At 37.5% G+C, this 11,655-nt stretch overlaps 1 protein-coding gene across 1 annotated transcript; it reads left to right on the top strand.

The window, feature by feature from the left end:
• Positions 1-8,005: 8,005 nt before the first annotated feature.
• LOC131321239 (uncharacterized) lies at positions 8,006-11,201 on the top strand. The gene is made up of 3 exons (XM_058352243.1): positions 8,006-8,849; positions 10,230-10,686; positions 10,861-11,201. Exons 1-2 carry the CDS (start codon positions 8,006-8,008, stop codon positions 10,673-10,675), a joined length of 1,290 nt encoding a protein of 429 aa, XP_058208226.1. The 3' UTR covers positions 10,676-10,686; positions 10,861-11,201.
• The last annotated feature ends 454 nt before the right edge of the window (positions 11,202-11,655 follow it).

Raw genomic sequence — 11,655 nt, forward strand, 5'->3', positions numbered from 1 at the left:
ATGCATATAAATTTTCACAAATTATAATGCATACATTTTTCAACAATCTCCCCCTTTTTGATGATGACACAAAATGATAGTTTTTATTCAAGTAGGAGTTATGCCAATCTCCCCCTTAATACATGCACCAAAGCAGTTATCTATGATCAACGAGTAATAGCAATAATCATCAGATCATAGCAAGCAATTTTTTTAAATTTGCCCAAAATGGCAAGATAGATCAATTAAAACTTGGCTTTTTCTCCCCCTGTGACATCATAAAAAAAAACTAAAAAGAGAAAAACAATAGGGCCATGGTTCCAGCACCATGCCGCTCTTGCCCTGTAGCACTCTATCTTCGTTCATTGAGAGCTTGGCGTCCTTGATTTTCGTATTCTCGAATAATGGCTGCTACAACGGCAGCTATAATGCCAATCCAATACCACAGAGTATCCACATTTACATTCCATCCGAACCATGGTGGTATTCTCATGGTAAGTAACGCACACAGCAGAATGAAGATAAAGAGTTGCATCCAAATGGTTTGGATAAACAACCTGAACTCTGCTCGTTCGGCATCTCTTTCGTAAAACTCAATCGGTAATCCTTGCGGTATGTTTGCCATTGCTCGATTTTGAAGGATAGAGATTTGGAGAGTTTTAGGCCGAGAAAGAAGGAGAGATAGATAGATGAGGAGATAGAGAGAGTGTTGTGGAATTTATAGAGTATGAGAGAAGTGTTTGGAATGCTGCGCCGAATTGTTTGAAAATGCTGCGCCGAATTGTTTGAAATGCTGCGCCGAATTGTTTGAAATGTTGCGCCGAAAGAGAGATAGAGATAGGATAGGGGATGCGGTAGAGATGTGGTAGAGATGCGGCGCCGAAAGAGATAGAGATAGGGGTGGCGCCGAATAGAACAAGAATAGGGGAAGAAAATTGTGTTCGGGTGTTTATTGTTGTGTCCCCTTAATACATGCTCCCCCTAAAAGAGAGCTTTTTAAAGAATGCGAGGGGTATTACCGAGAATGATTATCCCTGCAAGCTTAGAGACAAGAAATTCATATCGGCGAAGTATATAAGAGACAATTTAAGCACTAAGCCATGAAGTTCATACAAACTAAGTGTAACAGACTTAATAAATCAGAGTTAGCAACGCAAAAGCTTGAATAAGTCTCAACCTCACGGTTGTCCGGTTGGACATCCGCTTGGACATCCGACTGACTGTCACGACCCTGACCCGCCCCTTGAGGTCTTAATCATGTATAATGCCAGTGATTTCTAGCAGAGGGCTCCCAAAAGACAGATTTCCAAAACCCACGAAATTATCAGCATATAACAGATTTGTTCAAGACTCAAAATAAATGATCAAACTTGATTCTTGTACATCTAACCAACACTTAAACATGTAAAGAAGGTAGGAGATCCCTACCTCGAGGGTTAGAAGCAAGCCCGAACATGGAGGAAACCTCAAAGTGCTCCGATCATGATTCTTCTTCGATCAATAGGAAGATCTCGTCGCGTAGAACAACTTTAGTACTTGGGATTTTTCCGAAATCTCATTCTAAGGCGATGAAATCGAAGAGAGAAGTTTGGAGGAGAGGTGAGAAAGAGAGAGAGTCGGTCGAGGGAGTAGAGAGAGAGAAACGTGTGTGTGTCTGCCCGGAAAAGAAAAGAAATATATGTGGGGGAGAATTATCCCCTACACACACCTTCACTTATACACCCATGCATATTACACTTGCATCCCGAACTTCTAAATTCTAGCACATTCGACATCCGAACTCATTCTCCATTTTATATCACAACTCATGCCTTAATAAAACATAAAGAATTATGGAAATAAAATACGGGTCTCTACACTGACAAATGCAGGTTAAGTCCAGAAAACGTTTAAGAGGAGTAGCATTAAAGACCATAAAACTGTTTTTCTGCATACCAAACACAGGAAAATGAATCATATGATAAAATGTTTGGAGGGTGATTTCTTTATCAAGATCATTTGTACTCTCCATCAAGTATGATATTTACGAATTCAATCAACTCAACATTGAATCCAAAAAAAAACTTTTGACATCAAGAACACAAAACTTTTTCATAAATGATTAGACATGCCGAGTTCTCGTCGAATGAAACAAAATTGTTCTTCACCAAGGGGTTTTGTGAAAATGTCCGCCAATTGCTTGTCGGTACTAATAAAGTTAAGTTCAATATCCCCTTTTTGAACATGATCTCTTATAAAATGATGTCTAATCTCAATATGTTTTGTTCGAGAATGTTGAATTGGATTCTTGGTTAAGCTAATTGCACTAGTATTATCACATTTAATAGGAATATGATCATATTGCAAATTGAAATCCTCCATTTGTTGTTTGATCCACAATATTTGGGCACAACAACTTCCGGCCGCTACATATTCCGCCTCGGCGGTAGATAGAGCTACGGAATTTTGTTTCTTGCTATGCCAAGACACTAGAGAGTGCCCTAGAAATTGGCAAGTCCCACTTGTACTTTTACGATCAACTTTGAAACCTCCAAAATCCGCATCCGAATAACCAATTAAATCAAATGCAACTCCACGTGGATAAAACAATCCTAAGTCATGAGAACCGCCAACATATTTAAAGATACGTTTAATAGCTTTTAAATGCGATTCTTTAGGACATGATTGAAATCTAGCACACATGCAAACACTAAACATTATATCCGGTCTACTTGCAGTGAGATAAAGTAATGAGCCGATCATACCTCGATACATCTTTTCATTGACGGCCTTACCATTCTCATCTTTGTCTAGCTTAGTTGATGTGCTCATTGGTGTGCTCATTGGCTTTGATCCTTCCATGCCAAACTTCTTAATAAGTTCTTTCGCATACTTGGCTTGGTTGATTAGGATCCCCTCATTAGTTTGCTTGATTTGAAGTCCGAGGAAGAAGTTAAGCTCCCCCATCATACTCATTTCAAATTCACCTTGCATACACTTAGCAAACTCTTTGCACATATTATCATTAGTGGCACCAAAGACAATATCATCAACATATATTTGAATAATGAGCATATCTTTACCTTTGGCTTTAATGAAAAGAGTAGTATCAATTTTTCCACGAGTAAAGCCATTGTCAAGCAAGAATGAACTAAGTCTATCATACCATGCACGTGGTGCTTGCTTCAAACCATATAAAGCTTTTGAGAGTTTAAAAACATGATCGGGGTATACATGATCTTCAAAGCCGGGAGGTTGTTTGACATAAACTTCTTCATTTATGAACCCATTCAAAAATGCACTTTTCACATCCATTTGATAAAGCTTGAAATTTTTGAAAGATGCAAAGGCAAGTAATATGCGAATAGCCTCTAATCTAGCTACCGGTGCAAAAGTTTCTTCAAAATCAATACCTTCTTCTTGATTATAACCTTGAGCAACAAGTCTAGCTTTATTCCTAACAATATTTCCGGATTCATCTAGCTTGTTACGAAAAACCCATTTAGTACCTATAATAGTGTGATCAAGAGGCTTAGGTACTAATGCCCAAACTTTATTCCTTTCAAATTGATTTAACTCATCTTGCATGGCCAAAATCCAATTTTCATCATCTTGAGCTTCTGGAAAGTTTTTAGGCTCAATTTGAGAAACAAAAGCTTGATTTTCACAAAAATTTCTATGAGACGAGCGAGTGGTTACCCCTTTCGAAACTTCTCCAAGAATCAAGTCCTTTGGATGGTTTTGCACGAATCTCCAATCCTTGGAAAGATCTTGGTTGTCTCCCATGGCATCTTGAGGTTGATTAATAACTTCATCTTCTTTGATTTGAGAGCTTTCTACTTGAGTATCACCATCAACTTTTTCTTGAATTTTCAAGTCATGAATCTCATGTGTAATTTCTAAGTCATCATTATCAACAACATCCTTAGTAGCACAAGGATTAGATTCATCAAAGGAAACGTGAATAGATTCTTCAACAAGATTAGTGCGCTTATTATAAATTCTATATGCTTTGCTAGTAAGAGAGTAACCAATAAAGATGCCTTCATCCGATTTTGAATCAAATTTACCCAAGTCATCTTTTCCATTGTTTAATACATAACATTTACAACCGAAGGCATGAAAGTAATTAATGTTGGGTATTCTACCATTCCAAAGCTCATAAGGAGTTTTCTTGAGGATAGGCCTAATTAAAACTCGATTCAAAATATAGCATGAGGTATTAACGGCTTCCGCCCAAAAATATTTTGGCAAAGAGTTTTCACAAAGCATAGTGCGGGCCATTTCTTCCAAAGTACGATTCTTTCTCTCAACTACTCCATTTTGTTGAGGAGTACGAGGTACAGAAAAGTTATGACCAATACCATGTTCATCACAAAACTTTTCATATAAAGAATTGTCAAGTTCTTTTCCATGATCCGTACGAATGTTAGAAATAACAAATCCTTTTTCATTTTGAACTCTTCTACAAAGTTTAGTGAAATTAGGATAAGCCTCATTCTTATGAGCTAGGAACATCACCCATGTATATCTAGAGAAATCATCAACAACAACAAGACAATAATAGTTTCCACAAAGACTTGGAGAGCGAGTTGGTCCAAACAAATCCATATGAAGTAATTGCAAAGGTCTAGTAGTTGAAACAACATTTTTGGACTTAAAAGAAACCTTGGTTTGTTTTCCTTGTTGGCAAGGACCACAAAGTCTATCTTTTTCAAATTTGATTTTAGGAAGACCTTTTACCAAATTTTTTCTAGAGAGTTTTGAAATAGCATCCATACTTGCATGTCCTAGGCGCCTATGCCAAAGCCAACTATTTTCACTCAAAGCGGAAAAACATTTTATATCACATTTACTTAAATCATTGAGATTAAAAACATATACATTTTCAAATCTTTGTCCAACGAAGAGTGTCTTGTTGCTTTTGTCATTTTCAATGATACATTTGGATTTTTCAAAGATAACACGATTTCCTCTATCACATAATTGACTTATGCTAAGAAGATTGTGTTTTAAACCATTAACAAGTAAAACATCTTCAATAATAGGAGAATTACCTATATTGCCGATTCCTATGATTTTACCTTTGTTGTTGTCTCCAAATGTGACATGTCCACCATCTTTAGACGAAAGAGAATTGAAAGCCCTCTTGTCACCGGTCATGTGTCTTGAACATCCACTATCAAGGTACCAACTTCCTTCCTTGAGAGAACTTTTGAAGCATACCTACAATAGCACATCAATTCTTGACTTTTGGTACCCAAATCATCTTGGGTCCTTGAAGGTTAGCATTGATACGGTTCTTAGGAACCCAAACCTTTTTTGCATTAGAAGATGAGTATCCTTTCATAGGACATGTAGGAGAAATATGACCAATTTTACCACAATAATGACATGTCAATTTAGAATGGCTAGAAGGAGGAACATCTTTTTCAAAAAGATTTTTGTGTTGAGTGGGATTATAACCAATTCCGGCCTTGTGAAAAGAAACCATTTGTTTTCCAAGAAGAATGTCTAAACTTTCTTTTCCATTAGTGAGTTTTGAAAGAGAATTAGTTAAATCATCAATTTGTTTTTCTAAAGATTCGTTTTTGGAAGTATCCTTCAAATACTCTTTTTCTTTTTCCAAAGAGGTTCTTAAACTTTCATTTTCTTCCTCCAAAATATCTTTCTCTTCAATTAAATCATCTATTTCTAGTGAAAGATCTTTAGCAACCTTTTTAAGAAATTTGTTTTTAGAAACAACCTTTTCAAATTCTACTTTCAACTCTTTATAGGCAATAAATAATTCATCAAAGGAATAGGATGAGTCGAGATCTACCTCGTTTTCTTCGATGGCCATGAAACACAAGTTAGCGACCTCTTGTTGCTCATCGTCCTCATCGGAGCTACTATCGTCACTATTGTCCCATGCGGCCATCATAGCTCTCTTTTTGTCCTTCTTTGAATATTTTTTTGCATATGGACATTCACTTTTGATGTGGCCGGGCTTCTTGCACTCGTAGCAAATGATTGGATCCTTTTTACTATTTTCTTCTTTGCCTCCATCTTTTCTTGAAAATCCTCTGCCTTTGTGAGATGCTCTATTTTTGAGGAGTTTCTTGAACGTTTTTGTGATGAGCGCCATTTCATCATCCTCACTTTCGTTGCTTGAATCCTCCTTGCTTTTTGATTTGCTTGTTGTACTTTTGAAGGCAAGATCCTTAACTTTCTTCTCTTTTTCACCCTTGAGGTTGTGATGCATTTCCTCCGTCATGAGAGATCCCATGAGCTTGTCCATCGTGTATGTTGAGAAATCTTTGGATTGTAGGATGATGGAGGTGGTAGTGTCCCAATTGGTTGGCATGGAACGGAGCACCTTCCTTGTCATTTCGGATTGACTGTAAATCTTTCCAAGAGCTTTTAAACCGTTAGTAATACTAGCAAATCTAGCAAACATTTGAGATATAGATTCATCCGGTTTCATTTTGAAGAGCTCATAGCTATGCACAAGAATATCAATTTTGGACTCCTTAACTTGACTATCTCCTTCATGTGACATTTCTAACTTATCTCATATTTCTTTAGCCGATTCACATGCGGAAACACAATCATATTCATTGGGAGTAATAGCACAAAAAAGAAGGTTCATAGCTCTATAGTTCTTTTCTATTGAAGCCTTTTCCAAATGACTCCACTCATAATCTGGTTTAGGCATAGTCTCTTCTCCAACTTTCTTAGTAGGAATAATGGGACCATTTTTGATAATTTTCCATAGATCATAATCCGTGGATTGAATAAAGATCATCATTCTATTTTTCCAATGAGAGTAATTTTCTCCGGTGAACAAGGGAGGTCTATTGGACGATTGACCTTCGATACAAGAAACATTACTAGTGGTTGCCATGGATCTTAACTCTTAGATGGTTAAATCTACAAACAAGAGCCGAGGCTCTGATACCAATTGTTACCCAAATTATGCAACCTAGAGGGGGGGTGAATAGGATTGCTAGTAATAATTACCAATAAAAATTTATCTCTAACAATATATGCAAACAATAAGTATGCAATCAAAATAGAGAGATAGAGAGATAGAACCCGTTTATAGTGGTTCGGTCCGGATTTGTCCACGGTCCGGCCCTACTCCACTTCTCCTCAAGCAATTACTTGAAGGTTAGACTAATCTTTAAAAGATTACAACTTGTAAGTCTTGCGGGTGCTTACAAGAACCGAATGCCTCTAGCTTTCCCGAGGAGCTAGCACAACCGCAAGAATTTTCTCCGAAAACTTCTCAAAAACAATAACACCCAAATTCCAACCCGAATTTGGTCTTCTAAGCTTTCAAGTGTTTGACTCAAACACTCACTTAGGAAATACAAGTATGTGAAGAAGGTATGAAAATTATCGCTCACGACTTGTACAAATTTTCTCTCAAGAATAATATGAAAGTGGAAGAACAATGAGAATTTTTGGCTTTGATCTTTTGAGAATTTGCTCTTGCAATAATATGGAATGTTGTAGCTTGTGTATGTTCTCATTAATGAGTTCTTGATGCCTTATATAGCCATCCATATGCTTCCTAGCCGTTGGAAACTAGCCGTTTGAAACTAGCCGTTGGAAACTAGCCGTTTGGAACTAGCCGTTGGAAACTAGCCGTTTGAAACTAGCCGTTGGAAACTAGCCGTTGGAACTAGCCGTTGGAAACTAGCCGTTGGAAACTAGCCGTTTGAAACTAGCCGTTGGAAACTAGCCGTTTGATAGAGTGGTCATCCGGGTGGTCGTCCGGTTGTCACAGCTTTCTGTTCAGACAGCCGGCTTGTCAGCCGGTTCGTCAACCTGTGGCTCACAATTTCATCTAAATAAACCGTTAAAGCATGTATTGAGCTCAATAAAGTCTTTGTAAATATAAATCAAGAATCCAAGAGACTTTATGCTATATTTCAAGGTCACGAAAATATTTAATTCGGGAATCGACTTTTCGATAATTTTGTATTTGCCGAATAAAAATATCATTGAATTAATCATCAAAATAATTAATAGAGATGCATATAAATTTTCACAAATTATAATGCATACATTTTTCAACATAACCAATGAAGAACGTCAAGCAATCTTTGATATTCTAGTGGTAAGAAGTGATAATGGGAAGGTAACTGGTGCTTTGTTCAAAGAAATTGAAGAATCATTCTTTGTTTGTGACAAAACTGTTCGTAGGATTTGGGATCAAGGGTTAGCTTGTGTTTATAATGGGTCCATGGTTGATGTATCATCCAAATTGCAAGGAAGAGTTGGTCGGAAACGAGTTCAAATCAATGCGAACCAGTTCACTAGTGTTCATTATCGTCGAAGATCAAATATTCACTCACTGTCAGCGACCTTAAAGGTTGCAAAGTCTACACTTCATAGGCGAATCAAAGAAGGCGTAATTCGGCCACATACGAATGCTTTGAAGCCGTATCTCTCGGAAGAAAGTAAGAAAGCAAGACTTCGATTTTGCTTATCAATGCTTGAGCCAAATACTCTTGAAGCACAACCGATGTTCAAAAACATGTACGACTATGTGCATATTGACGAGAAATGGTTCTACATGTCCCATGAATCAGAGCAGTATTATCTTCTCCCCGAAGAACCCGAGCCGCACCGTACTTGCAAAAGTAAGCGATTCATAACCAAAGTCATGTTTTTGGCAGCAGTTGCTCGACCTCGCTTTGATGCAAATCGAAATCCAATTTTTTCTGGCAAGATTGGAATTTTTCCTTTCACCTATAAAGAACCTGCCAAGAGAAGTAGCAAAAATAGAGCAGCTGGTACGTTGGAAACGAAGGCCATTACGGCGGTAACCAAAGAAATTACTCGTTCGTGCTTGATAGAAAAAGTCCTACCTGCTATTAGATCCAAATGGCCACGTTCGGGTGCAGTTGATAAGCACCCGAGAATGTAATTAAGGGTGCGCTAAGTCCTTAGTTTAGTTTAATTATGTCATTAAATTAGTTGCTTTCTTTTATATTTGCACGTAAGGTGTTTTTAAGATATTTCAGGAAAACTCGTGTAAATAAGATGTTGTTAACGCTATGGATGACCATTGAGGGTAGTCGAGCCCCAAATGCTAAAGCCAGAAAGACCCGGAGAGGACCCGACGGCACGAAAGGCCAAGGCGTGGACCAAAAGTCAAGTGCTGGAGATAAGCAGCTCGGTACCGATACCATACTATTTCTTCTATCGGTACCGAGCCCCTTCCAGCGACAGCAAATAAGCCGTTCGGTATTGATACCACTTAATTCCTTCTATCGATACCGAGCCCCTATCTCAGTAGCGTAAGGCTAAGGCCATCGATACCGAAAGCCTTAGCAGGGAATTTTCAGAGCATCTGGGGATTATTCCAAGCACGGATCTTAGAAGTATAGAAGCTTATGTCATTTTTGTAAAAATAGGTAGCATAGATTCAATAGTATATTTTCTAGATCTAAGATTAGATTGGCTTGCATTTTCAAATTATTCTTGTTGTTCTTCATTTTTTCAGCACTTATCTTTTAATTTCCTGTCTTAATTAGTTTAGTTTTGTTATTATTGTCTTTATTAAAGTTGTTGCTACTCTCCCGATCTATCTTAATTTCTAGTTTATTTCAAGTCTTGTTATTTCATTATGCTAAGTAGTTTTTCACTTGCTCCTATCTCTCTAGATATGTATGAGTAGTTTCAAAGGTTAGGTCATGGGGTGATTAGCACCTCATGGCTCGGGCGAAAATTGCATTTTGCACCCAATAAAGTTTTAATCTTTGATTTGAAAATTGATATGGGGTTCGGGTTTGTTTGACAAATCACCGAGGTGTTAACCTCTTTGATCATGTGTAGGTGGGAGCATCGCCTACCCACCACACATGATGCTTAAAGCTCTGTCGCTCGAGGTATTTGCCAAATGAATTCTAGAGCTAGCTTGGTTCTCAAATCATTTTATCTTCCGATTTGAGAACTTTAATCAAGTATCTTAAATTGTGTAATTGGGTGAAGAGTGTGATTTAGCTCGAGTCTTGAGAGTTAATAATTCCTAGACGTAACCTATCTTTTCTCTAGTTAATTCGTTTTTAATTTAGCCTTTTATTTCCACCGTTTAAAGTAAAACAAAGTTGGTTGTCTAAATGCCGAAAACCCGAGCTTACTTGCATCTACAAATCCGACCAAGCCATATAATTATTCCCTTGGGTACGATCCCGGTCTTCCGGATTATTATGCTTCAACAGACGTATTAGGCCCTACGCTTGGGGCGTTATTCCATAATATCGGAGAAAACGAAGCAGCAGTGGAGACCATCTATATACAACAGGATAATGCAAGACCACATATTCATGGATCGGATCCCGAATTTCTTGAAGCTGCAAGTCGAGATGGATTTGATATGCGCTTATCGTTTCAACCTCCAAGTAGTACGGATATGAATGTTTTGGATCTTGGGTTCTTTAGGTCGATTCAATCATTGCAACATCAACAAGCGCCGTTAACTATTGACCAACTTGTTGATGCCGTAGAGAAATCCTTCGAAGAATTGTCACTAGATAATCTCAATCGTGTGTTTTTATCATTGCAAGCTTCCATGATTGAGGAAATGAAAGTTTATGGAGATGACAACTACAAATTACCACACATCGAAAAAAGCCATCTCATTAGAGACGGCACTCTCCCTACGCAACTTCATTGTGACCATGCTATTGTGGAAAATGCACTACTTCATTTGCATCAATGAGCTCATTCATGGTCAGGTCATCATCATCTTCTTCTTTTCTTGCACCAAACTCTCTGTTTGCCTCTTCAACTATTTTTTCTTATTCTTATGCTTGGAGTAACAAAGGTATTGCTCCCTAATCAATTTTATTAGAGCAATAACCTGTTTTCTTTTTGTGTTTTTTTTCCCTTTTTTTGTCTCCCCAGGTTAAATTTCCACTGAAGCTTTTGTAAAGTTTGTCTCTAAGAGCTGCTTTAATGGACTTGCTCAAACTCATGTTCTTTTGTGAAATCATGGAAAGCTAATGGCAGTGGACTATGGAATGGAGTTAAATGGACTATGTTGTTGTCTTCTTTTGTTTTTGCTATTTTATGAAATCATGAAAAGTTAATGGCAGTGGACTATGGACTATGGAATGGAGTTAAATGGACTTTGTTGTTGTCTTCTTTTGTTTTTGTTGCTTTTGATTTTCTGCCATAGTTGTTGTATATCTTCACTTTTGATAATGGAATGAAGCTTTACCTATGAATCTCAGCCAGTTCAATTTCATTTGTCCTGTTTTTTGTTTTGCTAGGTGTACTGGATTTCAAAATTTGATAGAAGGGTAAAATGGGAAAAATAATTTTTTTTGTACCTTTGTCTTTTCAAATGGACAATCTTTTTGGGACACAAAAAAGAGGAATTTTGGACGATGAAAATGGGACGGAGGGAGTATACCAATGAAAGCGATTCTATCGCCCGATCGACTTTTTGCACCTCTAGGTCCTAATTGACTCTTTTTTTGGGCCCTAAGTTGACTTTTTTCAAATTTTTATATCAACGAAGCCACTTGCACCGTCAGATTACCGTTTTACCCTCCCGAGCCATGAAAACAATGTTTTATATCAACAAAGCCACTTGCACCGTCAAATTACCATTTTACCCTCCCAGGCCACGATTGACTTTTTACAAGCCCTAGTTAATTTTTTTTCCAAAATTTTCACCAAATCAACGTTTTAATC

This window comes from Rhododendron vialii, chromosome 3a (assembly GCF_030253575.1).
Source record: "Rhododendron vialii isolate Sample 1 chromosome 3a, ASM3025357v1".
Lineage (NCBI taxonomy): Eukaryota > Viridiplantae > Streptophyta > Magnoliopsida > Ericales > Ericaceae > Rhododendron > Rhododendron vialii.